The sequence below is a fragment of the Triticum dicoccoides genome, chromosome 5B (genome assembly GCF_002162155.2).
Source record: "Triticum dicoccoides isolate Atlit2015 ecotype Zavitan chromosome 5B, WEW_v2.0, whole genome shotgun sequence".
NCBI classification, from domain to species: Eukaryota; Viridiplantae; Streptophyta; class Magnoliopsida; order Poales; family Poaceae; genus Triticum; species Triticum dicoccoides.
In genome coordinates, this window is record NC_041389.1 from 330,545,418 (window position 1) to 330,569,582 (window position 24,165).

The window sequence follows — 24,165 nt, forward strand, 5'->3', positions numbered from 1 at the left end:
AGTCTTCACAGGTGACTTCCAAACCTTCACAGACTTGGTCACTCGGCAATCCACAATTCCTCTTGGATGCTCAGACCATGACGCCTAACCGTCTGGAGAATACATAGTCCTCAAAGGTAACAAGCGTCGGTTCCACACAGGAACAATCTCTTCAGTGATGCTCAATCACTTTGGGGTTTGTAGGTTTGGGTTTGGGATTTGGGTTTTTCCTCACTTGATGATTTTCGCTCAAAGTCCTCGGAGGATGGGATGCTCTCAAATGATAAGTGTCAGTTTCTCTCGGAGCAGCCAACCAGCTAGTGGTTGTAGGGGGTGGCTATTTATAGCCTAGGGAGCAGCCCGACATGATAAGACATAAATGCCCTTCAATGATATGACCGTTAGGTGGTAGATATTTTGGAACGGCTAGCGCACGGCTTAGCAACGGTCGGATATTTTGAGGTTCAAATTCCTCAGGGCTATCATGTTCCTCACTGTGTAGGCAATCCACACTGGTGAATTCCTAACTCCTCAGTCAGAACAAATTCCTCAGAGACTAGAAGATCTTCATCTCTGTCACTGAAGAAATTGATTGAACTGATATGAGATTTCCAATGGTTTCACTCGAAGGATTGGGTAGGTGTAGGATTTTGAGATGAGCATCACTTGGAAATCTGTTTCCTTAGTATTACCTCGACCCCCTTTAACAGTACGCTGTTTCCTATGACTCAAGAAAGAGAAAATGAAGCTATGAAAACAAAAGTCTTCACGCTTCAGATTCCTCGTATGAATATCAAGTCTTCATGGTCACACCAATTTCTTCACTTTCAAAGTCTTCAGGAGAACCAAAGTCTTCAGCCGAAGACATTCATTTATAGGGGCCGACTTTCACTGTAAATATCAAACTCCTCATTGACTTATAGAGCCTGTGTACACTCACAAACATATTAGCCCCTTAACCTATAAGTCTTCAATACACCAAAATCACTAAGGGGCACTAGATGCACTTACATCAGATTTTAGCAATTAGCACAAGTCAAGCAATCAACCTACACATTTTTTCGTGAATACGTTGAGCAGCGTATCATTTCATTGATAGGTGGGAAAAGAAATAGATATACAGAGTGCAGTCCTCGTGAACGTACACTAGATGGCGTCCGGGAGGGTGCAACGCGAGCAATAGAGGACGATGCTCAGCCTCGAGTCTAAGCCATTAGGTTACAGGTAAAATTCTTCCTAGGCATCTAGCACCGGCCGCGACCCATCTGCTCGCCTCCTCCTTGATAAGTTGCACCAGGCCAGCAGTAGAAGGTTGAGCGCCGTCAAAGATGGCCGCGTTCCTGTGCTTCCAGATGTTCCACGCGGTGACAACGATGATGGAGTTGAGGCCTTTACTAAGGCTATCCGGAGAGGCCGCCACAGCTTGAGACCACCAATCGAAGAAAGTGGTGGAGTCGAGCATGGGCGGCGTTACCAATCGACACCGGGAGAGGATTTCGTGTCAGGTTATCCGCGAGACGGTGCAGCCCGCGAGGAGGTGGTTAATGGTATCGAACTCCTGGGAACACAGGGTGCATTGTGGGTCGTGCGTAAGTCCATGCCGTGTGCGGTGCTCGGCCGTCCAGCATCGGTCGAGGGAGGCCAACCAAAGGAAGAACTTGTTGCCCAAGGGGGACCAACTCTTCAAGATCAGGCACCAAGCAGGAGGATAGGTAGATCCGAAGAACAATAACTTGTAGCCAGATTTAACAGAGTACTCCCCACTGGCAGTCCACTTCTAGCGGATTTGATCTGGGGCGTCGCCGAGATGGATGCCCTGGAGATGTCGCTAGAGATCAACATATTGCACAACCTCGATGGGGCCAAGAGTGTCGTGGATGTCCTGGATCCATGCATGTTGGATCAGCCCATCGGAGACCAAGGTGTGGCGACACTGACGTCTCGGCACCATGGCAAGAAGATTAGGGGCGAGCTCGGAAATGGCCATCCCATCGAGCCAATGGTCGCGCCAGAAGCGGCAAGTCTTGCCATCGCCGAGAGTCCAAGAAGTGGATGCGCGGAAGAACTATCGCGTTTCAGTATCGCATGGCGCCTCGAGGTGGTGCCAAGGGCGGCTCGGGTCAGTGGCCTGCAACCACAGCCAGCGGGCGCGCAAGGATATGCCAGTGCGATGCAAGTCACGCACGTCGAGCCCACCATACTCCAGAGGGCGACAAATGCGCCTCCAGTTAACCAGGCAACAGCCGGCCGTGGCGTCTTTTCTACCATGCCAAAGGAAGTCGCGAATGATCCGTGAGATTTTCTTGGAGGTTGTCGGGTTGATGGCCATGACGAGGAGTATGTGCATGAGCATAGCAGACAAGACATGTCGCACCAAGGCCAGCTGCTCAGCCCGAGAGAGGAGGGATGCCTTCAAAGCAGCAAGCTTTTTAGCGAGTTTATCCACGAGCGGCAGAAGCGCAGAGATTGGGGTTTTGCGGAGTGAGAGGGGCAACCTGAGGTACACAATGGGGAAGGAGGTGACTGCACAAGCCAGGGTAGAGTTGACAGCGGCGGACGCGGTGTCATCGCACCTAATCGGGGTGGCAGAACATTTGAGGAAATTCATGCGCAGGCCCGAGGCGTCGCCGAACACACGAAGGAGCTCCCGGATGACAGTCAGCTCCGGCACAGTGGGGTGGCAGAAGATTACCACGTCGTCGGCAAACAATGAGATGCTGGAGGACGCGTGCCGGTACGTCAGACACTAGAGCAGGCCGGAGTGCACGGCATGCTGCAGTAGAGAGTTCAAGGAGTCTATGACGATAGCGAAGAGGAGCGGGGAGATGGGATTGTCCTGCCACAGGATGTGGGCATGGTTGACAGGGAGGCCAGGGTTCCCGTTGATGAGGATGCACGGCGAGGCAGTGGAGGTGAGGATGCAGACCCATTCGCACCAGCGTCGGCCAAAACCAAGGTGGCGGAGAATCTCGAGGAGGAAAGGCCAGGAAACAGTGTCGAATGCCTTTGCTATATCGAGCCTGAGGAGGATCATGGGATGCAATTCTAAGTGTATAGCAGCGAAAAGTAAAACATTGCATATGAAGGTAAAGGGAAGGGTTTGGAGTGTGCAAACGCAATGGAGATATGGATAATTTTGGCGTGGTTCCGATAGGTGGTGTTATCGTACGCCCACTGTCGGTGTCAAAACCGGTGGATCTCGGGTAGGGGGTCCCGAACTGTGCGTCTAGGAGGATGGTAACAGGAGACAAGGGACACGATGTTTTACCTAGGTTCGGGCCCTCTTGATGGAGGTAAAACCCTATGTCCTGCTTGATTGATATTGATGATGTGGGTATTACAAGAGTAGATCTACCACGAGATCAAGGAGGCTAAACCCTAGAAGCTAGCCTATGGTATGATTGTTGTTCATCCTATGGACTAAAGCCATCCGGTTTATATAGACACCGGAGAGGGCTAGGGTTACACAGAGTCGGTTACAATGGTAGGAGATCTACATATCCGTATTGCCAAGCTTGCCTTCCACGCCAAGGAAAGTCCCATCCGGACACGGGACGAAGTCTTCAATCTTGTATCTTCATAGTCTTGGAGTCCGGCCGATGATGATAGTTTGGCTATCCGGACACCCCCTAGTCCAGGACTCCCTCGGTAGCCCCTGAACCAGGCTTCAATGACGACGAGTCCGGCGCGCATATTGTCTTCGGCATTGCAAGGCGGGTTCCTCCTCCGAATAATTCATAGAAGATCGTGAACACCAGGATAGTGTCCGGCTCTGCAAAATAAATTCCACATACCACCGTAGAGAGAATAATATTTACACAAGTTCAATCTGCTGACGTATTTTGTGGCGTGACGTCACACCACAACCAAGCCTTTACTCGAATCGTTTTTATTATACCACCTCCGCACGTTTAACAAAGCGGTTTCCTTGGTACGTCTTGTCGAAGCAGAGATCGTGTTCCCCTTATTCCGGGATTCTCATCAATACGGACGTGGGTAACCCAACCGCGCCCGTTGCCACGCCCCCTCCATCGAAGGCGGGTTCCAAACGGTCACGGGGACGGCTCTTGGTATTCTCCCTCTTTATAATGAGACCAAGGCCCGTTCTTTTTCTTCAATCCTCAATCGAATCCGCCCCTCGCCCCAAGTTCCAACACCCAGGGCTCTAGATTCGGGTATTTTCGACCTTCGACAATGTCCGGCTCCGATCTACGAGGCCGGTGGATGCCCTCCTCCGTCACGGAAGAGGACGTGCTAAAGCTGAGAGACGCCAGGTACTTAAACTACGAGATTTCGCATAGGTTGCCTGCCCAAGGGCAAGTTATTCCTACTCCCGAGCCCGGCGAGAGTGTCATATTCGTGTCTCACCTCCGTCGGGGTTTAGGCTTCCCGATGGATCCCTTCGTGAGGGGTCTCATGTTTTACTATGGGCTGGAATTCCATGACTTGGCTCCGGAGTCCATCCTCCACATCTCATCATTCATTGTCGTCTGCGAAGCCTTCCTCCGCACTACCCCTCACTTCGGCTTGTGGCTCAAAACCTTCAACGTGGAGCCGAAGATGATTGAGGGGCGTCAGGCAGAGTGCGGCGGGGCGGTTATAAGCAAGAGGGACGATGCTCCATGGCCCGAGGGCTCTCTTTAGGAGGAGCTCGGCTTGTGGCAACAGGAGTGGTTCTATATCACCGCTCCCAGGGGCAGCAGGCAGAGGCCGCCGCCCGCCTTTCGCCCGGGCCCTCCACAACGGCTGACGTCATGGGTCAACAAAGGGCTTAACTGGGGGCCGTCCAAAGACGTACCCCTGTTGCAGGGCCGGATTCGAGACCTCCAAGAAAGGGAGATCAATCTGGTCGTAGTGGCACAGGTTATGCTGATTCGGCGCCTTCTGCCCTGCAAACGTCGCCCCCTCCGCTTATGGGAATTTAATCCGGAGGGACCACAAGCTCTCCAACACTTCATGGGTTTGACACCCGTGGAGATGTACAAACTGTTCTTCGGATCACAAGAGATGCGTCCGGACTTGACCGAGGACGCTGGCCTAAGCTGCAATCGCCCGGATACTCAAGTAAGTAGCCATGTGTCCAGACACATTGTCCATTTATTTATCATGGGTTTGCCTTTTAACCAGCTATCCCTTGGACAGGAGTGGATAGCGCAAGCAAAACTGATACGGTGTCCGGCCCCCCTCCCTGAGACCACGCCGGATCCCGTGTTAATCAAAATGTTGGAGGTTGCACCTTCGGAGGAGGGTGAAGGGGGGCACAGGGAAACTACCACCTCTGCCAAGGAGGCTTTCAATAAGGGGGGAATCGAGAATCCCACCCTCCAAGGGGAGAAGAGGACCGCTTCCGAAGACCCGGAGGCCAAGGCCTCAAAGCGGGGAAAGAAATCTGCATCGGAAGGTCCCGTGCCGGGAAGAGCCCCGGCCGCCCAGTCTCCCCAAAGGAATCAGCCCTCCAGCGAGCCGTAAGTAAAAAGGAGGAATTTTGTAATAGGGGACACCCCTACTTTATTTCTAAGGGTAACCGAAGTTTTCACCTTGTAGTTCGGATCTCAGCCCTTCTCAGCAGAGCTCATCTTCGGGGGACCTTCTTCCGGAGATGATGGAGAGCGAAACGCCTCCATATGATGCCCCGTCGGGCGGGGCGGACGACCCTGAGGTGTCGTCACGGAGGGTCTCCCCGAGTCCGGCGGGGTCGGGGAGTTCGGCACCCACTAGAGTACGGCTGGTGGAGCTGCAGGATTTGCTCGAGAGGGCGTCTATCTCAGAAGATCACCGCACATTAATGAGTATGGTGATTGAAAGGATCTCATCCGCCGAGAGCGGGTTGCATGAGGCCGTCGGAAGTTTGCTGACGGGGTTTGAGGTACGCAAAAAATGACATACCTTTTGACAGTTTTGCACATGGAGTGCGCCCTGTATAGATAGTAGCCCCTGAGACTTGGTATGCTGTCGAAAGCGACATCATGCCGAGGATCATAATCTCAGTTATAGAATGTCGCCCTTCCTATGCAGGTGGCGGAGTGTTCGGTGGCCAGCCGGACTGATGGAGTTGCCGAGCTGAAGCGGCAACTTGATGTTGCGCATGCGGACATCGCGCTGGTCAATAAACGACTTGACGAGTCACAAGGTAGGTGGTTTCTCCGCGGTCACCTAGTAAGGGAGCTGATGCCCGTTCCTTACAATGTGTATGCTTGATGCAGATGGTGCCGCTGCTGTGGAAGACCTTCGAGCAGAGCTTGCTCGAGCCAAGGAGCAAGCCAGGAAAAGTGATGTGGCTGCCTCGAAGGCAGCGGAAGAGCTAAAAGCTGAAAAGGCTGCTCACTGCCGAAGCAGGGAGGAGATGGCCGGAATGGCCGTGAAATTAAAAGATGCTACCGACCGCTATGAGGTTCTTGAAAGAGAACGCCGAGCGGAGCAAGAGGACCTGAAGAAGGCAGCCGCCGAAGCCAAGGATGCCCGTTGTGCGATGCGGGCTAGAAGGAGGAGCTGCGTCAGGCCGGAGACATTGTGGCTGGAAAGCCCTTTCTGCTGCGTAGGAAGTTCACGGATCCGAAGTATGCTCAGTTGGGCCAATTGTGTGGTGCGGAGGATCCTTATCTGGATTTGGCGGCGAGTGCGGCGGACGCAGTCGTGCACTTCCGAAGCCAGAAGGATCACGAAATGGAAGAGCTTTTCTGGTCTCAATTCCATAGTCCGGAGCGTCCACTTCCGTTGACCGATCGGTTGGCTGAGTGGGCTGAGCTGAATAGATTGTACGGACTTGCCATGACGGATGTGGTGGCTCATCTGTGGCCAGAAAGGCCCAAGCCGGAGAGTTATTTTGGCTTGTTGCAGCAATTCCTTGGGGCGGTGCCGCATATCGAGGCGATGAAGCGGTCGGCATGCATAGAGGGTGCACGGATGGCTCTCGCCCGTGTTAAGACATACTGGGCAGATATGGATGCCACCGATGTGCATCCCAGGGTTCGGACAAAAGCCGATTACCAGCCGAGCACTATTTTGAGGAAGTCCTGGAGGGCGCTCGTTTAATAGAGTCGCAGTGCTCGAAAGATGTTATGTTCAAATGGCATGTATGATTTATGAGATCATGTTTATAATGTAACGGCTTTTTATACTTGTGCGTTCAAGTATTGAACTATCTCCTGTGCGGCCGTATATGTATGTATAACCTGAAAGATGGCAGTCTTTGGCTTCAGCCCCCACGCACATGGTGCGGGGGTGTTTGCAAAAAAAAGCGCTTTTTCACACTTAATCCAACGTCTTGGTCCTTTGAAGGAGGTGATAGCATAGCAAACTAGGCAACCGGACTATAATGCTTTATCACTTTCACTTAGCCATAGGAGCTCGATGGTGGGGCTACTATATAGCCCCTAGAGGCACCACGCTCTCCGAACTCGGGGCGCGTATGTGCCTGACCGGGAAGCGGTCCTTCGTCAAAGCGGAGGAATTCTAAACATTCCAGTAGTCGATCGAGTGGTTGACCAGTCTCTCGCTATATCATGACAGTCAGTTTTTGGCTTTCTCTACTGAGGTGCTCGCCCGGCCAAACCGGGGCACAATCACAGTAGTTCTCCTGGTGCCGCGTTAGCCGATGGAGCGGAACGTAAGGCAGCAAAACACAGGAGCCGGGCAAACCCAACATTTGACCAAAGACATGATTCGGAGCTGATGCATATAAGGCCTAACTCGAGACACCGAACACTCCCTGAGGTATTCGGTCTTTATGATACCGGGCAGAACAATGCCCTAAGCCCCTAGTGTCCAGGTACGGGCGAGAACTTCTGACGCGGCTGATGCCAAAACGCCAGCCTCCTCCTCGGTTATGGTAGGAAATAGGGGGATGTGTATCAACAAGAGACAGTAAGAAAGGTTTACGCAGGGTCTTAATCTGAAAAGAATCCTTGCATCGGGTCCCTGCTGCACGTCTGCGCCTGTGTCTCCGTTGTGCTGTATCCTGGACGGGTGTAGCACGTGCTTCATCTGTAAAAGAGAAGAACTTAGTTTGGAAAAAATATCGTGCAAAAGATGTATTTAAAATAAAGTATGATTTGGAAGATGAATAAAGTTGAGCTTTATTGGCTCTCATTGTTTATACGTGCAGCCCCTTGTAAAGAGGTATGCGGCTGGGAAGCCCCTTGTTTATTTATGCCGGACTCGCCTAACCGTGTCCGAGGTCTGAATGACCTGTTTTTAGGGGCTTTGACCAGCAAGGTCGGATTAGTGTGCGGTTGTCAAGGCAGTCTCACGTTTTCCGTGGTCGAGGAACACTCGGAGTTACCCTTTAATGAGATTATGCCGCGTGGACCGGGCATTTTAAGCGTAAGAGACACGTAATGCGGTATTGCGTTAAAGCGGGCGAAAGCTTCGTGTCCCAGTAGTGCTTGATGGCTACTTTTGAATGGGGTGATATGGAAAATGAGCTTTTCGCGACGGAGGTTGTCGGATGAACCGAACACGACCTCTAGTAGTACAGAGCCTGTACAATTGGCGTAAAGGCCTGGCGCCACTCCTTTGAAGGAAGTGCTGCTACGGCGAATTTTGGTAGGGTCTATCCCCATTCTGCGAATGGTGTCCTGGTATAGCAGGTTTATATTGCTGCCGCCATCCATTAGGACTTGTGTGAATTGTAGTCCGTCGATTATGGGATCTAATACCAAAGCAGTCCCTCCTGCGTTTCGAACACTTCTAGAATAATCCTGATGGTCGAAAGTAATTGGTTTAAACATCCAATTTCGGGTCTCTGCTGGGGTGGACGGTGCGGCGCGTGTTTTAGCAGGTGCCGCACTATTTTTCCTTGTTATCACATGAAGTGAATTCACTGTTTTGACTTCTAGTGGGAAAGTCTTCTGTTTTCCGGCGTGCTGCTTGTGGGGTTCGCCGTCGTCTTCGCTTGGTGTGTCGAGGCCCTTGTGTTCGGCGTTAAGTCGGCCGGACTGCTTGAAGACCCAACAATCTCTGTGGGTATGGTTTGCAGGCTTCCCGGGGGTACTATGGATTTGACATATCCTATCCAAGATTTTGTTTAGGTTGGATAGCTCATCACTGTTGTCCTTAAGAGGCGGTGTTTTATTGTTCGGCCGAGAGCTTTTGAACCCGGCGTTGACCGCCGTGCTATTTGGGCCATTTTCCTTATTCCGGCGCTGATCTTTTCTGCGTCGTGATTTTCCATTTCCATCCCTGACCTCGAATGTACTCGGGTCGCTGGTGCTGCATCTTGCCAGCCAGCTATCTTCCCCCGCGCAAAAGCGGGTCATGAGGCTTGTTAGCGCGGCCATTGTTCTTGGTTTTTCCTGGCCGAGGTGTCTGGCGAGCCATTCGTCTCGGACGTTATGCCTAAAGGCTGCTAAGGCCTCGGCGTCCGGACAGTCGACTATTTGGTTCTTTTTGGTGAGGAACCTGTTCCAGAATTTGCGTGCTGACTCTCCGGGCTGTTGAGTTATGTGACTTAAATCGTCTGCATCCGGAGGGCGGACAGAAGTCCCCTGAAAATTTGCTCGAAACGCATCCTCGAGCTCTTCCCAACTTCCAATGGTATTTTCTGGGAGGCTTTTGAGCCAATGCCGAGCTGGCCCTTTGAGCTTGAGGGGTAGGTATTTTATGGCATGGAGATCGTCTCCTCTGGCCATATGTATGTGTAGGATATAATCCTCAATCCAGACTCCGGGGTCTGTTGTTCCGTCATATGCCTCTATGTTTATGGGTTTGAATCCCGTTGGAAATTCATGATCCAGTACCTCATCGGTGAAACATAGTGGGTGTGCGGCACCCCTGTATTTAGGTGTGCCGTTGTCTTCAAACACTCGGCGGGTTGTGTTGCTCTCTGGAGTCTTCTTTTTTGGCCCATAGATGGACCTGACCGGGCCATCATTTTTGCGAGGATCCTTATGTGGATCGTGTGCCGGCTTGTGTGCGGCGCTGCTTGCCGCTCTTAGCCTGTCATCTGGTCGTCTATCCGGCCAGGCGGCCTCTTTCTTTATTGACTGTGGGGGCTCTACGGCCTCCTCGTCAAATTCGGGCAACAGCTTGCGCTTAGGGTAGCTCTTTGCCTAGTGACTATCGCCGTATTTATCTGTGGTATTGAGTACTTTGCTCCATCTCATTCTGAGTGCGTCCTCCGCTGTTTTGAGCTTCCGCTTTTGCTTCTTCAAACTTCTTGCAGTGGCGACGAGCCTTTTATGAAGGTTCTTATGCTCCGGTGATGTGTCCGGCGTGAGATCGTCTGGATTGTTGTTTTCGCCGGGGATGGGTTGCTTGTCCAATTCATCCTGTTCGGATGGTTGCTTGGTGGCATGTTCGTCGTCCACTGCTTCGCCCTGCTCTAAGGCTGGGTCAGTATGGGTGCCGTTGTTATCGAGGCGGGACTTCGTGGGCCTTGAATTTCTTCGCCGTCTGCATCCCAACTGTCCTGGCCGCAGTCTGGCCAGGTCTCTCCTGATAACGAGAGATACTTTAGCGAACTCAGGATGTCGTCGAAAGGTGAGTGTTGAAAGATGTCCGCAGCGGTGAACTCCATGATCGGCGCCCAATCGGATTCGATTGGAGGGGGCGCGGGAGGTTCGGAATCCGGCGAGGAGTCCGGCACCTCGAAGTCACGAGCTTCATAAGGGATAAGGTCAGTATTCGGCTCCATCGCCGTAGAGGTTGCAGCCCCCGAGGTGGTGTCTAGCCACCCGTCCTCGATCTGCGCAGCCGGCTCCGAATTGAGGGTCGGAGCGGACTCGTGTGCGACCTCCAGGGCACTGTCCAGCTGCAGAGCTAAATCATGCCCATCGTGACAGTGCGGCGCGCTCGGCTGTGGCTCGAATCCATCGAAGATCAAGTCTCCACGGATGTCAGCCGTGAAGTTCAAACTTCCAAATCTGACCTGACGGCCAAGGGCGTAGCTTTCGATCTGCTCCAGATGGCCAAGCGAATTGGCCCGTAGTGCAAAGCCGCCGAATACGAAGATCTGTCAGGGGAGAAAAGTCTCCCCCTGGACTGCGTCGTTGTTGATGATCGAAGAAGCCATCGAGCCTATCGGTGACGACACAGAGGAACTCTCAATGAAAGCACCAATGTCGGTGTCAAAACCGGCGGATCTCGGGTAGGGGGTCCCGAACTGTGCGTCTAGGCGGATGGTAACAGGAGACAAGGGACACGATGTTTTACCCAGGTTCGGGCCCTCTTGATGGAGGTAAAACCCTACGTCCTGCTTGATTGATATTGATGATGTGGGTATTACAAGAGTAGATCTACCACGAGATCAAGGAGGCTAAACCCTAGAAGCTAGCCTATGGTATGATTGTTGTTCGTCCTATGGACTAAAGCCATCCGGTTTATATAGACACCGGAGAGGGCTAGGGTTACACAGAGTCAGTTACAGTGGTAGGAGATCTACATATCCGTATCGCCAAGCTTGCCTTCCACGTCAAGGAAAGTCCCATCCGGACACGGGACGAAGTTTTCAATCTTGTATCTTCATAGTCTTGGAGTCCGGCCGATGATGATAGTTCGGCTATCCGGACACCCCCTAGTCCAGGACTCCCTCACCCACGTCGATGGAGACTTCAACCCACGAAGGGTAGCGGTTGCGCGAGTCCACGGAGGGCTCCACCCACGAAGGGTCCACGAAGAAGCAACCTTTTCTATCCCACCATGGCCATCGCCCATGAAGGACTTGACTCACTCAGGTAGATCTTCATGAGGTAGGCGATCTCCTTGCCCTTACAAACTTCTTGGTTCAACTCCACATCACAACGGAGGCTCCCAAGCGACACCTAACCAATCTAGGAGACATCACTCTCCAAAAGGTAATACATGGTGTGTAGATGATGAACTCCTTGCTCTTGTGCTTCAAATGATAGTCTCCCCAACACTCAAATCTCTCTCATAGATTTGGCTATGGTGGAAGAAGGATTTGAGTGGAAAGCAACTTGGGGAAGGCTAGAAATCAAGGTTCAAAAGGTTGGAATGGAATCTCTTGATCTCAACACATGAATAGGTGGTTCTCTCTCAGAAAATGGATGATGGAAGTGTAGACACGTTATGATGGCTCTCTTCAATGAGGAAGAAGGGGTGGAGGGGCATATATAGTCTCCACAAAAATCCAACCGTTACACACTTTTGACTCAACTCGGTGGCACCTATTAGGAAACTTGGTGGCACCGATCTGTTAAAAAATATGAACGTTAGGAATCTCGGTGGGGCCGACTGCAACAACTCGGTGGGACCGATGTGCTAGGGCTTAGGGCAAACATCATCTCGGTGGGAACGAAGTGAAGCAATAAGCAACAGAGAATCTGCCAAGCCAACTCGGTGAGACTGATTGCATAAACTCGGTGAGACCAAAGCGAATGCAATAGATCATAGAGCGCTGGCAAGGCCATCTCGGTGAGACCGAGATCTGTATCGGTGTGACCGAATCGTTAGGGTTTCTGGCAGTGGGTATGTCAAGAGAACTCGGTGGCTCCGGGTTGAGAGAATCAGTGGGACCGAGTTTGGCTTTCCCATGGACTCAATGTGATCTTGGATCACTTAAATAGAAATGAAGAGTCTTGAGCTTTTGCCAAACTTTGTCCTTATCATTTTGTGGGGTCCACATCTCTAGTCCATGCCATGCCAATCACTGAACATCCCGAAATATCTATCTTGAATGGATATTAGTTCAATGAGCTATATGTTGTTACGAATTACCAAAGCCACCTTGGGATTAGTTGCACTATCTAAGGTCTAGTCTGGCGGCGGAAAAGCGGCAGCGGTGTGGCGGCGGGTGTGCGGCTTGAACCCAGCGATGATGGGGCAGGTGGGGGAGCTCAAATCATGCAGCGACATGGCGGTGATTCAGCGGCGGAGAAGCAACCAATTCAGTCGACTTGGAGGTGGGCGGCGGCGGAGCAGTCGCGAAACCGGAGGCGGGGCAATGGAGCGGCCGGATCTGGCAGCAGGGAGGCAACTGCGACGGCGACCAGCCGGGTTGGGGCAAAACCGGGGCGGCGACATGGCTGCGGCGGCATGAAGGCAGAAGCGGGATTGGGAAGGGTGGTTGCACCGGCAAAGGCCGTGGTGGGATGGGCGGCTTGGGCGGGGGAGGAGGCAGGGCCGCCGGAGTCGGCCATGGCCTATGCGGCGGTCGGCGCGCGATGGGTGGGCGGCGCGCGGCCGGAAGGAAGAAAAATGAAAGCGGTTGGTCAGTTGGCGTGCAGCCGTCAGTTTTACATCTTCTATAAGTGGAGATGTATATTTGCATCTCGAGGTGTTGTATTTTACATCTCTGGGAGGTGAATATGTAATTTCTTTTCATCTACTTCATTTGTTGGCGAGGGGTTTTGGGGACTTGAAAATGCAAAAATAGTTATTTTTGCATCTACATTATCTATTAGAGATGCTCTAACATTGAATTATATAGAAATAGGTTAGACGAGGGAAAAAAGGGGGTGTTGAGAAATACTCCTGCAAAAAGGGGGATGTTTTGAGTAACGTTTATCATATTTGCAAGTCACAAGTACTAGATATCTAACTCATGACATTTATAAAGCTCAAAACTAAGAAATATATACTCCAACTTATTTTCCCTTTGAATGGTTTGATGTCACCGCACAACCCTGACAAAAAAACTTAGAAGCCTTAACTCACAACGTTGCTCAACATCAGATAAATCATGATGACAAAGCCACGCCTGAGCTTGAAAGTTGGCACTTCATATTACTCGTATAAAGGATGTTGGAGTACCCGCCTTCGGGGGGGGGGGGGGCTTCGTTGGTGCCCTCTGCGCCGTCCGTTTGTAGTGGCGTGTTGCAGGGGCCTCTCGGGGCCTCTTAGCGCCTTCCAATATGCTCGGACGACGCGTACCTGGGTGACCCACCTCAGGGTCGATGGTAGGTGGAGCAGGCGCAGCCAGGGCCACCATCATGTGGTTGTTTCGACCGCGCCCGCATTCGGTATCCCGCGCGCCAAGGTGTGTCTGGGTCTGCCTATTTCGGCGTCCTCGGCCCCCGTGGGCGGAAGTGACAGAGGTAAATACGACATATCAAGAGGTAGGGCATCCCAAGCTAAGTGGATATGATGGTAACAGGGACACAAGGTTTTACCCAGGTTCAAGCTCTTCGAGGAGATAATACCATTAGTAGCCCATGAACCGGTCTTCAAGTTTGGATGCACCCCCCTCCCGAGCTACCATTCGTCTTCGGTCGTGAGTCTTGAAAACTGGTTCAATGAAATTATCTTCTGCATTCAAGTCTTGATGATGGATCACATCCAAGGCAACCCAAACCACCTCGTCTTCTGACAAGTGTTGTATATTTGAGCCAAGCTACACATCAGAAAGGTTCCCGCGTAGTCGTGCCTTAGGCGCGAAATATTCTCGCACCCATGGCATGATGATGATCCAGTTTGGTTCTGACAATACTGACTGATCTTATCCACGAGTCCACCTGGCCACATGGCATCTCTAATCTAACGGTCAACATGTAGACGTGGGTTAAGGGGCCACCATCATAACGTCCCAGCAAAATTAAGAGATAGTGCGTATTGATGGGCGCGGTAATTAACGGTTGCCTTCTACTTGCTCTCTCGTAAAAGTGGTTAGGTAACCCCAAGCGTAAGAGTGAAGTAAACCAACAATAAGTATTCCCCTTGATTGAGAACCAAAGTTTATCGAACCAGTAGGTTTTTTTGATCAAACAAAATCCTCGGTGCCTGCACACCACACAGAACACTCTTGCCTCTAATGTTTTAAGAAGGTTGTCAAGCTTCTTGTTCTGCTGGTTACAATGATACATTGTATGGTGTGGTAGGAATGATAGATAGATAAAATAATAAAAATGGTACATCAAAGAAAGTAAACTGTAATGGTGTATGCAATAAAAAAAGATAGACCCAAGGGGTCATATTTGAATAGAGGCATCTCTCTTCACGGAGGAGTTGTTCATTTCAATGTCACCGAATCGTTCCAGTTGTTCTGACCGACAATGCACGAGTATATATGTCCGCCCACGAACGATTTTGGAAAATTCTTAAAACCTAGCTATTCGTGCCGCAACTCGCCTCTGTCGTCACCATGTTGCCAGACAATCGCCTCAACCTCCATCAACCCTAGCCACTGGATTTCTTTGTCACCAGCGTCAATCAACCCCGACGTCACCACCGTAGTGAAACATCGCCAATTTAGGGTATGTTTCGACCCCTTGTGCATCCAAATTCCGATTTGAAGCACAAGGATTGCCACAATACCTTGTTGTAAAAGGAAAGGCTTTGAAAAAATCCGGAGCCTCCGCGCCGCTGGGGCCAAGATACACTGCAGGGTGCATGGGTCCTCTAGCTCCATTCTTTTATGTGTCTTCATGATCCGGAAAGATATTCACGCTTGGCTTTTCTTCATGTTTATTGAGGTTCAAGTAATTTCCTTCATTCACAAATATTATACATGCAATTCTGCCTTTTCTGACAATTTGATGGTAGATTAATCCAAATAAATGTAAGATTTTGCATAATTTAATAATTTAACAATAATATAATAACACATAAACATCGAAGAGTCAGTTGAAACATATCCTCCTCGGATAAAAAGACGAGGACAACTGCCACCAAATGCGAAGAAAAAGGACTAAGGCCTCAACAATGCATGCCCAGCGGTTCAAAAACCCCAGGGGCGATTAAAGGAGTCAAAAAGAAACCTTGCTCAAGTTGCAACAGAAATGCGGGCATAGAGAAGGGAAAATTGAGTGTAGCTTAGATGGTTAGATTTCTTATGGTGAAATTATCCTACCGGGGTTCAAGTTCTAGACTTGACGTCGATGATCATATTTTTCTGTATTTATTGCAGGTTTTCCGACGATGTTTGTTCAGTGGAAGAAGATGTTTTCGTCAATACAAGACGTCCATAATGATTTCGTCAATCTTAAAATGTTGTATCAACTCAGTACTACCTCCGTCCCGATTTATTGGTCCTTTTTGTAACATGTGCCAAATTTTGATCAAAGATTTAACTAACAAAATGTTAATGCATGTCACAAAAAATTATATCATTGAAAACTTAAACATAAACATTTTATTAGTTATATTTATGGTCAAAATTTGACACAGAATATAATAGAGACCAATAAACCAGGACGAAGGTAGTATATCGAAAGTGATCGTATGGGTATGGTGTACGTGTGTTTATAGGGGCAAGTACATGTGTATAACATATACAGCATGTGATTGTACCGTGTTCCAAAGACCGAGTATCCGCGTCACGTGCTAATGACCTTCATTTTTTTAGGTTCACGTGCTAATGATCTGCAAAGGCACGCTTTTTTTAGGGTACGCCAATGGCGTACCTTAGCTTTATAGACGGGAGAAAGATATGTACAAGAGTTTTACATCATTGCTAGGCAGGCCACCTACCTGGCCCTACCACAGCCTCCTAACACAACCCAAAGCCTACTACTCACAAAACATAGCTACTCCTGTCGCTCCAGCCCTAGTCCACATCTCTAGTTCTTGCCAGATCAGGTCCACTGTGCCTCCTGTGTTCCGCAAGTCCGTTCTGCCAAATACCCTTCCATTGCGCTGCTTCCATAAGTTCCAGCATACCGATAGGACAACTGAGTCAAAACCCTTCCGATGCAATTTTGGCATCCGTTTCCTCACTACCAGCCACCACCTCCCAATACTATCTTGAGCCGAGGGGCATAAGGTCATGTCAATCCCCATTCTGTCGAAGCACATGTACCAAACTTACCGGGTAAAAACACAATTGCAACAATGTGGTCCACCGTGTCTTCCTCATGATCACAAAGGAAACACGGTGATCTCTCTTCCTGCAGACCATGTCTCCATCTCATGTCCGAGGTCCAGAGCCTATATTGGATGGCTAGCCACATGAATAGCTTGCAGACTAGCGGTGCCCAACACTTCCAGATTGCAGCGTAATGTTGGAATCTAATCCCTCCAATACACATCATCTTGTAAGTCGAGGAGGCCGTGTATTTTCCATCCTTGTTTCAATCCCAGATTGGTTTGTCCTCCGTGTCCGGCACCAATTGTACCTCAATCAAAATCTCCCACAACCGGATGAATTGTACCAAACCCTCCGTGTCAAGTTCACCTCCAATATCTTCCATCCAAGCATGCATCCATAATGCATCTCTCACACATCTTCTGTTGGCAGTTTGGGTCCTGACCTGAATATAGACCAGTGGGGCCAACTCCTTAACTGTTGCACCATTGATCCAACAATCTGTCCAGAAAAGCACCTTTGTGCCCGCACCAAGTTGCCACCTCACCAAACTGCCAAAAGCCGCACAAACCTGCTTATCAGGTTCCAGTTCAGCCCCTGCCATGGTCTCGGCTCATCGGTTCTTGAAAGCCATGCCCACCTAAGCCCGAGCGCTATCCCGTGCTTGTGTAGATCAATGACACCAAGCCCTCCCAGCTCCTTTGGACGACACACTCTGTTCCAAGATGCCAAACATCTACCTCCATGAACCTCTTCTGATCCTGCCCAAAAAAATGCCCGACGGCCTTTGTCAATTCTCTCCAGTGCCCACTTCGGTGCCTCAGCCACAATCAGATGATGCATCGCCCTCGCTCTCATAACCTGGTTGACCAATATCAATCTCCCTGGCCGTGTCACCAAGCCTCTTTGCCATCCAGGAAGGATATGCAGCGCTGCATCAACCATTGGCTGCCACTCCGAGCGCTTCAACTGCTTAATGCTCAACTGCAGGCCAAGATACTTGCAAGAAAAAGACTCCATCTTCCATGGCAAAGCGTCCCTTACCAGCTGCTCATCCTCTGGCTCGGCCCTTATCATGATCGCTGCCGACTTCGCAAAGTTAATCTTCAAACCCGAAGCTTCTCCAAAAATGCCAAAGACCTCACGAACAAAGTGCAGATCCAGGATGGTTGGCTTTATAAATAGAATCACGTCATCAGCGTACAATGAAAGCCTCTGCAAAGGCACGCTTTCACCCACGCTACTGGCAAGGCGCAAAACACAAAACCTTCCGTGCAAAAAAGTTGATAATATTCGTTGCCGTCACCGGCTCCTTGTACCCTGGCGAACAAGCTGAACCCCGTTTCGTTTAACATTGTACTACTGCAAGTTTCTGACCGTGCAACGTGCATGCATGGTTCATGTTTCATATTTTTTCGACCTGTAATTCTCGATTAATTCAATCACACCTACCTAACATCTATTTCCTCGCAAAAAAAAACATCTATTTCCAGCCCATTGACAGCTGGCCGCAGCCGACAAGCACACCCACCCAAGGGCTTTATTTCAAATCATATATAACCCGAGGACTTTTTCTAACAGAAAAGAAAGGCAGAGACGACGGTGACGCGACACCTCGAGGCCAACGGCTACCTTTCCAGCGCAGCTTCGCCGTGATGGGGCGGTAACATCTGAGCCGAGGTGAGGTGTCCACGGCCCGACCCCAGAAAATAATAACGTGAGAAGCCAAGCGCGCGACCGAAAAAATACCACTCGTCCCTTCGCCACCGGACGCGGTCGGAGATGGCGGCGACGACAACGCAGCCGCCCTCGCCGCTTCCGCCGGCCGGCGAGGTGATCGAGGTGGAGAACTCGGAGCCGGGCTCGCCGGACGCCGGCAGCCGGAGCAGCGGCAGCGGCCGGAGCTCGTCGGAGTACTCAGGGTGGGTCTACCACCTCGGCGTCAACTCCATCGGCCACGAGTACTGCCACCTCCGCTTCCTCGTCATCCGCGGCAAGTGCGTCGCCATGTACAAGCGCGACCCGCACGACAACCCGGGACTCGTGAGCTCCCCTCCCTCCCTCTCTCCGCGCTCTGCTCTCGCCGCTAGATTTTGGTTCTGATGCGTGTGATGGTCCCTTTGATTCTCGGGGATTTCGGGTTATGGCTTGTCAGAGTTGTGGATGAAGCCGGGACCGCTCAGTTACGTCTTGCTTTACTGCTTGTTTCTTAGGTCTGTCTAGTCACAATTGTGGTTTTTTTTAGATGAACTGCTGAATTGTGCGAATTATACTCTGCCGTTGCAATTCCTGACTTGATTTTGGCATGAGGTAGAGGTAGAGCTTTGCACGGGCGAGAATTTAAACGTCCATGGGAATTGAGAAAGCCTAATTTGTTACGAGGGAATGTGGTGTCCATGCATTTGGATGTGTCGTGTCTACTGAGAAATGCTTAAATGTGCATTTGAAGGTTAATCTGGTTTGTAAATTCTACACAGTTGTGGTTCAGTTGCTGCTATGCTAATATATGATGCACGTGCGCTTATTTTTCCGCTGAAGATTTTACCACCAAACTTGTCAGAAGTGGGGGAATTCAGAAGAAAATGCTGAGTTGTGTGTGCGTTTTAAATGTGTACCCTGAGGGGATTTTGACATCAATACCTTGGTCAGTCTGTCTTACATGTGTCTTATCAGCTACAGAATACCGCATTCTCATGTAGGGGTTGTTCCGAGATGTTATAAAAAGGGCAGCCCGGTGCATGTAGCTCTCGCTTGCGCAGGGTCCGGGGACGGGTCCGACCACTTTGGGTCTATTGTACGCAGCCTTTCCCTGCATTTCTGCAAGAGGCTCGTAGGTTTCCAGGACTCGAACCACAAGGCAACAGCTTTACCGAGATGTATACACGCTGGGAAAATTCTCCTGCGTTGCTCGATGTAGGTCAGGACAAGTTCCCGCGCAGCGTCTTGAAAGTTCACCTGCCCGGCTCTCACAAACCAGGCCGGTCTTATCCATGGACCCACCTAACAACATGCTTGCCTTGACTTGATGGTCAACACAGCATGCGGGAGTGGGTCTGCGGCCCACCTAGGCCACGTCCCATCAAGGGTGTGCGCCTTGATTCCCGCGAGCTACTACCACATATGGGTGGACTTATGTTTGGACACTATGCCACAATGGTTCTTCATTTGCAGAATTTTATCTCTCAAACTTTTCTTGGGCATTCTTGTGGAGGATTATTTTACTCATAAACATCTGCTTGTAGGAACCTATCCGAAAGGGTTTTGTCAGTCACACTCTTGTGGTGGAGGAGGTTGGTCGCAAAAAGGTCAATCACGGGGTAATGCCGTAATGGTCTAATTTTGTATTGGTGCTTCAGTTGACAATGAAGTGAATGAACGGACATATATTCTTGCTTATTAAAGAAATATCTGATATATATGTTTTGAAAACCTAGGATGTTTATGTCTTGAGGTTGTACAGTAGATTGGATCAAACGAAGAAAGGGGAGGTATTCATCTTATTACACTCTTGTGTGTTTGCATACAGTTCTCCTGGCAATTAAAGATCTATTGTTACTGTCTTTTACTAGATTGCGTGTGCAACTCCTGGTGAAGCTCAAAAATGGACTGAAGCATTTGAGCAGGCTAAACAACAGGTATTAAGCAAGTACTGTCAAATACTACTTGCTTTTATCCAGATAGAGTAGTTTTGGTGTTTATTGAAACAATACAGCAATTCCCTTGTTCAACTGGACCAAGTTTTACCCTAACAAGCTAAAGTAATACTTCTGTTTAAGGCACTTCTGCTGAAGTAAATATACCGATATAATTCGTTTTCCTTATTTCCTACTTGCGTTATTTAAAATTGTGATAACTCACCGGATAATATTCTTGCTCTTTCTCTATGATATGAACTGCCATAATATTGCAAGAGAAATGTAGGTTTCTGATGAATACACAGAAGAATTTAGCATGTAATCAGGTGATTAATACTGTTGTGATCTGATTAACTTAAATTTGCAATGCAAGAGACTGTTACGGGCCACATAAGTGTGCTAAATATAAAGGACGTGACTACATAGTGTGCCCACCTAATCTCTTTGTACCGCACTCGGTAGCCCGGTAGATCCAAGGAAGCGTGGGTTGGTCTTTATGTTGGGCTCTTGCTGCCCCCCCCCCCCCCCCTGGTGAGCTGGGGGGTGGCAGCGCATGCATTTTTGGCCAATGCATGCTCCCTACTAGCAGCAGTCTACCAGCGTACTGAATTCCAGCAATGCATGCCTGGCAAATGATGCTCTAGTACTAGCATGTCCGCCAGTGCATCCTCCAGTACTAGCAGCGTACTAGCATGTCCAGCCCTGTGAGCTGGGGGGTGGCAGCGCATGCATTTCTGGCCAATGCATGCTCCCTACTAGCAGCAGTACTAGCATGTCCAGCCAGTGCATCCTCCAGTACTAGCAGCGTACAGAGTTCACCATGTCTCTTTACCTTATTACAAGTTTTTTCTTCTTCGAAAAAGCAACTACGCCAGGTTAGTTGACGCAACTGCCAGATCTTTTGGTACAGTTACCAGGTTTCACGAAAAGCAATTACCAAGTTCCCCGATTTAGCGACCAAATGTACCGAAACCTGGGGACTGTACCAAAAGATCTGGCAAATACAAAAGCAGTTTTAACAAAATCTGATTGCTGATGTGAGAGAGGGAGGACCACATGTGCGTTCTGCGAGAAAATGTAAATATGACACATGAATAGTTTGTGCTCAAAATATAACTTGCTAGCTAGAAACCTGATTGCTGGTGTGAGAGAGGGAGGACCGGAGGAATGAGTCGAGAATTCTTGATTTTTTTGTATGGAGAAATTCTGGAACGTTGAAGTGCTAGCAATTGGCAAATACTCCCTCTGTTCCGAAATACATTGCGTATTAATTTAGTCTCAAGTCGAACTTTGTGAAGTTTGACAATGTTTATAGAAAAGTTATCAGCATTACAGTACCGAAGCAATATCATTGGGTCTATCATGGCATATATTCTCATAAGTAGGTGTTAATATTTCTTTAATATAAACTTGGTCAGACTTTACAAAGTTTGGCTTCAGATAAAAATAATATGAATGTGTTTTCGAAAGGAGTAACAAAAGAAGTGCATTTCATACTCTTACAATTAGTGCTCAGCACTTGTTCCTTGGTGTTAGTAGTGTCATTGTTGGTTTACGAGCCCATAACACAATTTTATGTATAATATTGTTTGTTTGGATAATTGAATTGCTCATGTATATACAGGAGTTATTCTTTGTATAGTTAGAAGTTGTGCTTCCATTTGTTATGTGATGGATAATCAATGCCTGTTGCATTTGATTTGTTCTTGTCATTTTCACTTGAACATTCTTTTTATTTATATTTCATAACAGGCTGAGTATGACCTGACAAGAGGGGCTAACTGGAACAGATTGCAGAGTGAAAACGAGTATGGGAGTTTTTCAATGAGGATGATAATCAGTTCTTTATTTTCCACTTTTGAAGTTAAACTGCTTTTCTTGAGTCAAAGCATGACATATAACTGTTTACACTTGGAGGTTTAATCTCGATGGGCATCGACGTCGGGTAAGAAGAGGCTTGGGGAAACTTGTACGCATTGGCAAAGGTAACGTGATAAAGCTACAATATCAGTTTTTTCTTGACGGAGAACAGTAGCATTCTACTGCATGTATTTTTTGTACAACTGACAGAGAGAAAGCAAAAAAAAAAAAAAGGTGTCTAAATGAAGCTACCTATCCAAGATTAGAAGTTAGTGTAGGCTTTTCTGAAAGCCCTAATAATATCAACTTGTATGATGACTAGAAGGGTACGTGCACCTTTTTCGTGCCGTTCTTTTTCCCAGGGTTGTGGGCTAAAGGTTAGCTATTTCTTTTGAGCGTCTTTTTTCGCAACAGTGCCTGTTTTTAGGTTGGCGTTCTTGTGTTTGCCAGTGTAGGTGAGTCTCTTTTTTTTTTGCGTTCGCTCATTAGCGATTTGCAGCCGAACCCAGCGAGGTAGCTCAAACGGAGCGAGCCAAGCAAGCAGCGAGGGAATTTTACTAGAAAGCAAACCAAATTAGCAACTGTCAGGGCAGGAAGTCTAAGCAGTATAGAGTATGTAATGTAAAGATAACTAGATGGAGGAGTTTTACTGTACCTGTAGACGCCCTTGCCAGTGTGGAATATGGATTGGAAATGCAAGTTTCTCGCTGTACAAATGTGTACTTAGTTGGGAACCAATTCCTTAGCTGAGTAAACTATAAGAATGACCAATTCCTTAGCTTAGTTGGGAAATGTGTACTCAAGTCCAATTTCATTCTGGTAAATTTGTCAACTGCTATTATCTTCGGATTTGTCCACCAATATGATTTTATTGAGAACAAAATTTGCTGGCTATCTTCTAGATGATTTGATTCATTTTGAGTGTCGTGCTATTTGCAAGTTTCTCACTGTACAAATGTGTACTTAGATGGGAACCAATTCCTTAGCTGAGTAAACTATAAAAATGGCAAATTCCTTAGCTTAGTTGGGAAATGTGTACTCAAGTCCAATTTCATTCTGGTAAATTTGTCGATTGCTATTATCTTCGGATTTGTCCACCAATATGATTTTATTGAGAACAAAATTTGCTGGCTATCTTCTAGATGATTTGATTCATTTTGAGTGTCGTGCTATTTGCCAGTGTGGAATATGGATTAGAAATGCAAGTTTCTCGCTGTACAAATGTGCACTTAGTTGGGAGCCAATTCCTTAGCTGAGTAAACTATAATGCCAGTTCCTTAGCTTAGTTGGGAAATGCGTACTCAGGTCCAATTTCATTCTGGTAAATTTGTAAACTGCTATTATCTTCGGATTTATCCACCAATATGATTTTATTGAGAACAAAATTTGCTGGCTATCTTCTAGATGATTTGATTCATTTTGAGTGTCGTGCTATTTTACATTGAAACACACGTTTATGTTTTATACTCTGCAAAAGTGAGCTTATTCCTATTCGGTTATTTATGGACTAAAGATCTACATATCGAGTAAATGTGACCAATCATATACTAATAATACAATGAATTTCAGAAACCCCCATGTACTGTGACATTAGTAATAGAGATTCGCATGTACTTGTGACCTGCTAACACCCTACCACCCCCGCTAAAAAAAACCGTACCACACATTTTACAGCCATACTTGTGAACACTTGCAGGGTTAAAGGGACTGCAATGTCATCAAATCACAAGTACCTGTGGTTATTGAACAAAATACATTACCAACTAATGCCACAGCTCATGGGCTTTTCTGCAGTTTACTCTAATACAGTCATAGCCTTAGACACGAAGGGAATCACTTTGCCATCTCTTGGATCATCTTGATCACCTGAACCCTCAGGGACCTTTCTCGATCTTCCAGCAGCAGCTTCCATTTCTGCAAGTACTTTGACAATTGGTACAACATCAGTGATTGCTTTGAGAAGTTTCCCCCTCAATAGGCAATGACTCTGAC

At 48.6% G+C, this 24,165-nt stretch overlaps 1 protein-coding gene across 1 annotated transcript in view; it reads left to right on the forward strand.

Moving 5' to 3' along the window:
• Nucleotides 1-18,403: 18,403 nt before the first annotated feature.
• LOC119308723 (protein ENHANCED DISEASE RESISTANCE 2-like) overlaps nt 18,404-24,165 on the forward strand; it is a 25,563-nt gene continuing 19,801 nt past the window's right edge. The window contains exons 1-6 of the mRNA XM_037584861.1: nt 18,404-18,721; nt 19,921-19,995; nt 20,113-20,166; nt 20,248-20,313; nt 22,066-22,121; nt 22,231-22,298. Of these exons, the coding sequence (XP_037440758.1) occupies nt 18,461-18,721; nt 19,921-19,995; nt 20,113-20,166; nt 20,248-20,313; nt 22,066-22,121; nt 22,231-22,298 (580 nt within the window). The 5' untranslated portion in view covers nt 18,404-18,460. The remainder of the gene's footprint in view (nt 18,722-19,920; nt 19,996-20,112; nt 20,167-20,247; nt 20,314-22,065; nt 22,122-22,230; nt 22,299-24,165) is intronic.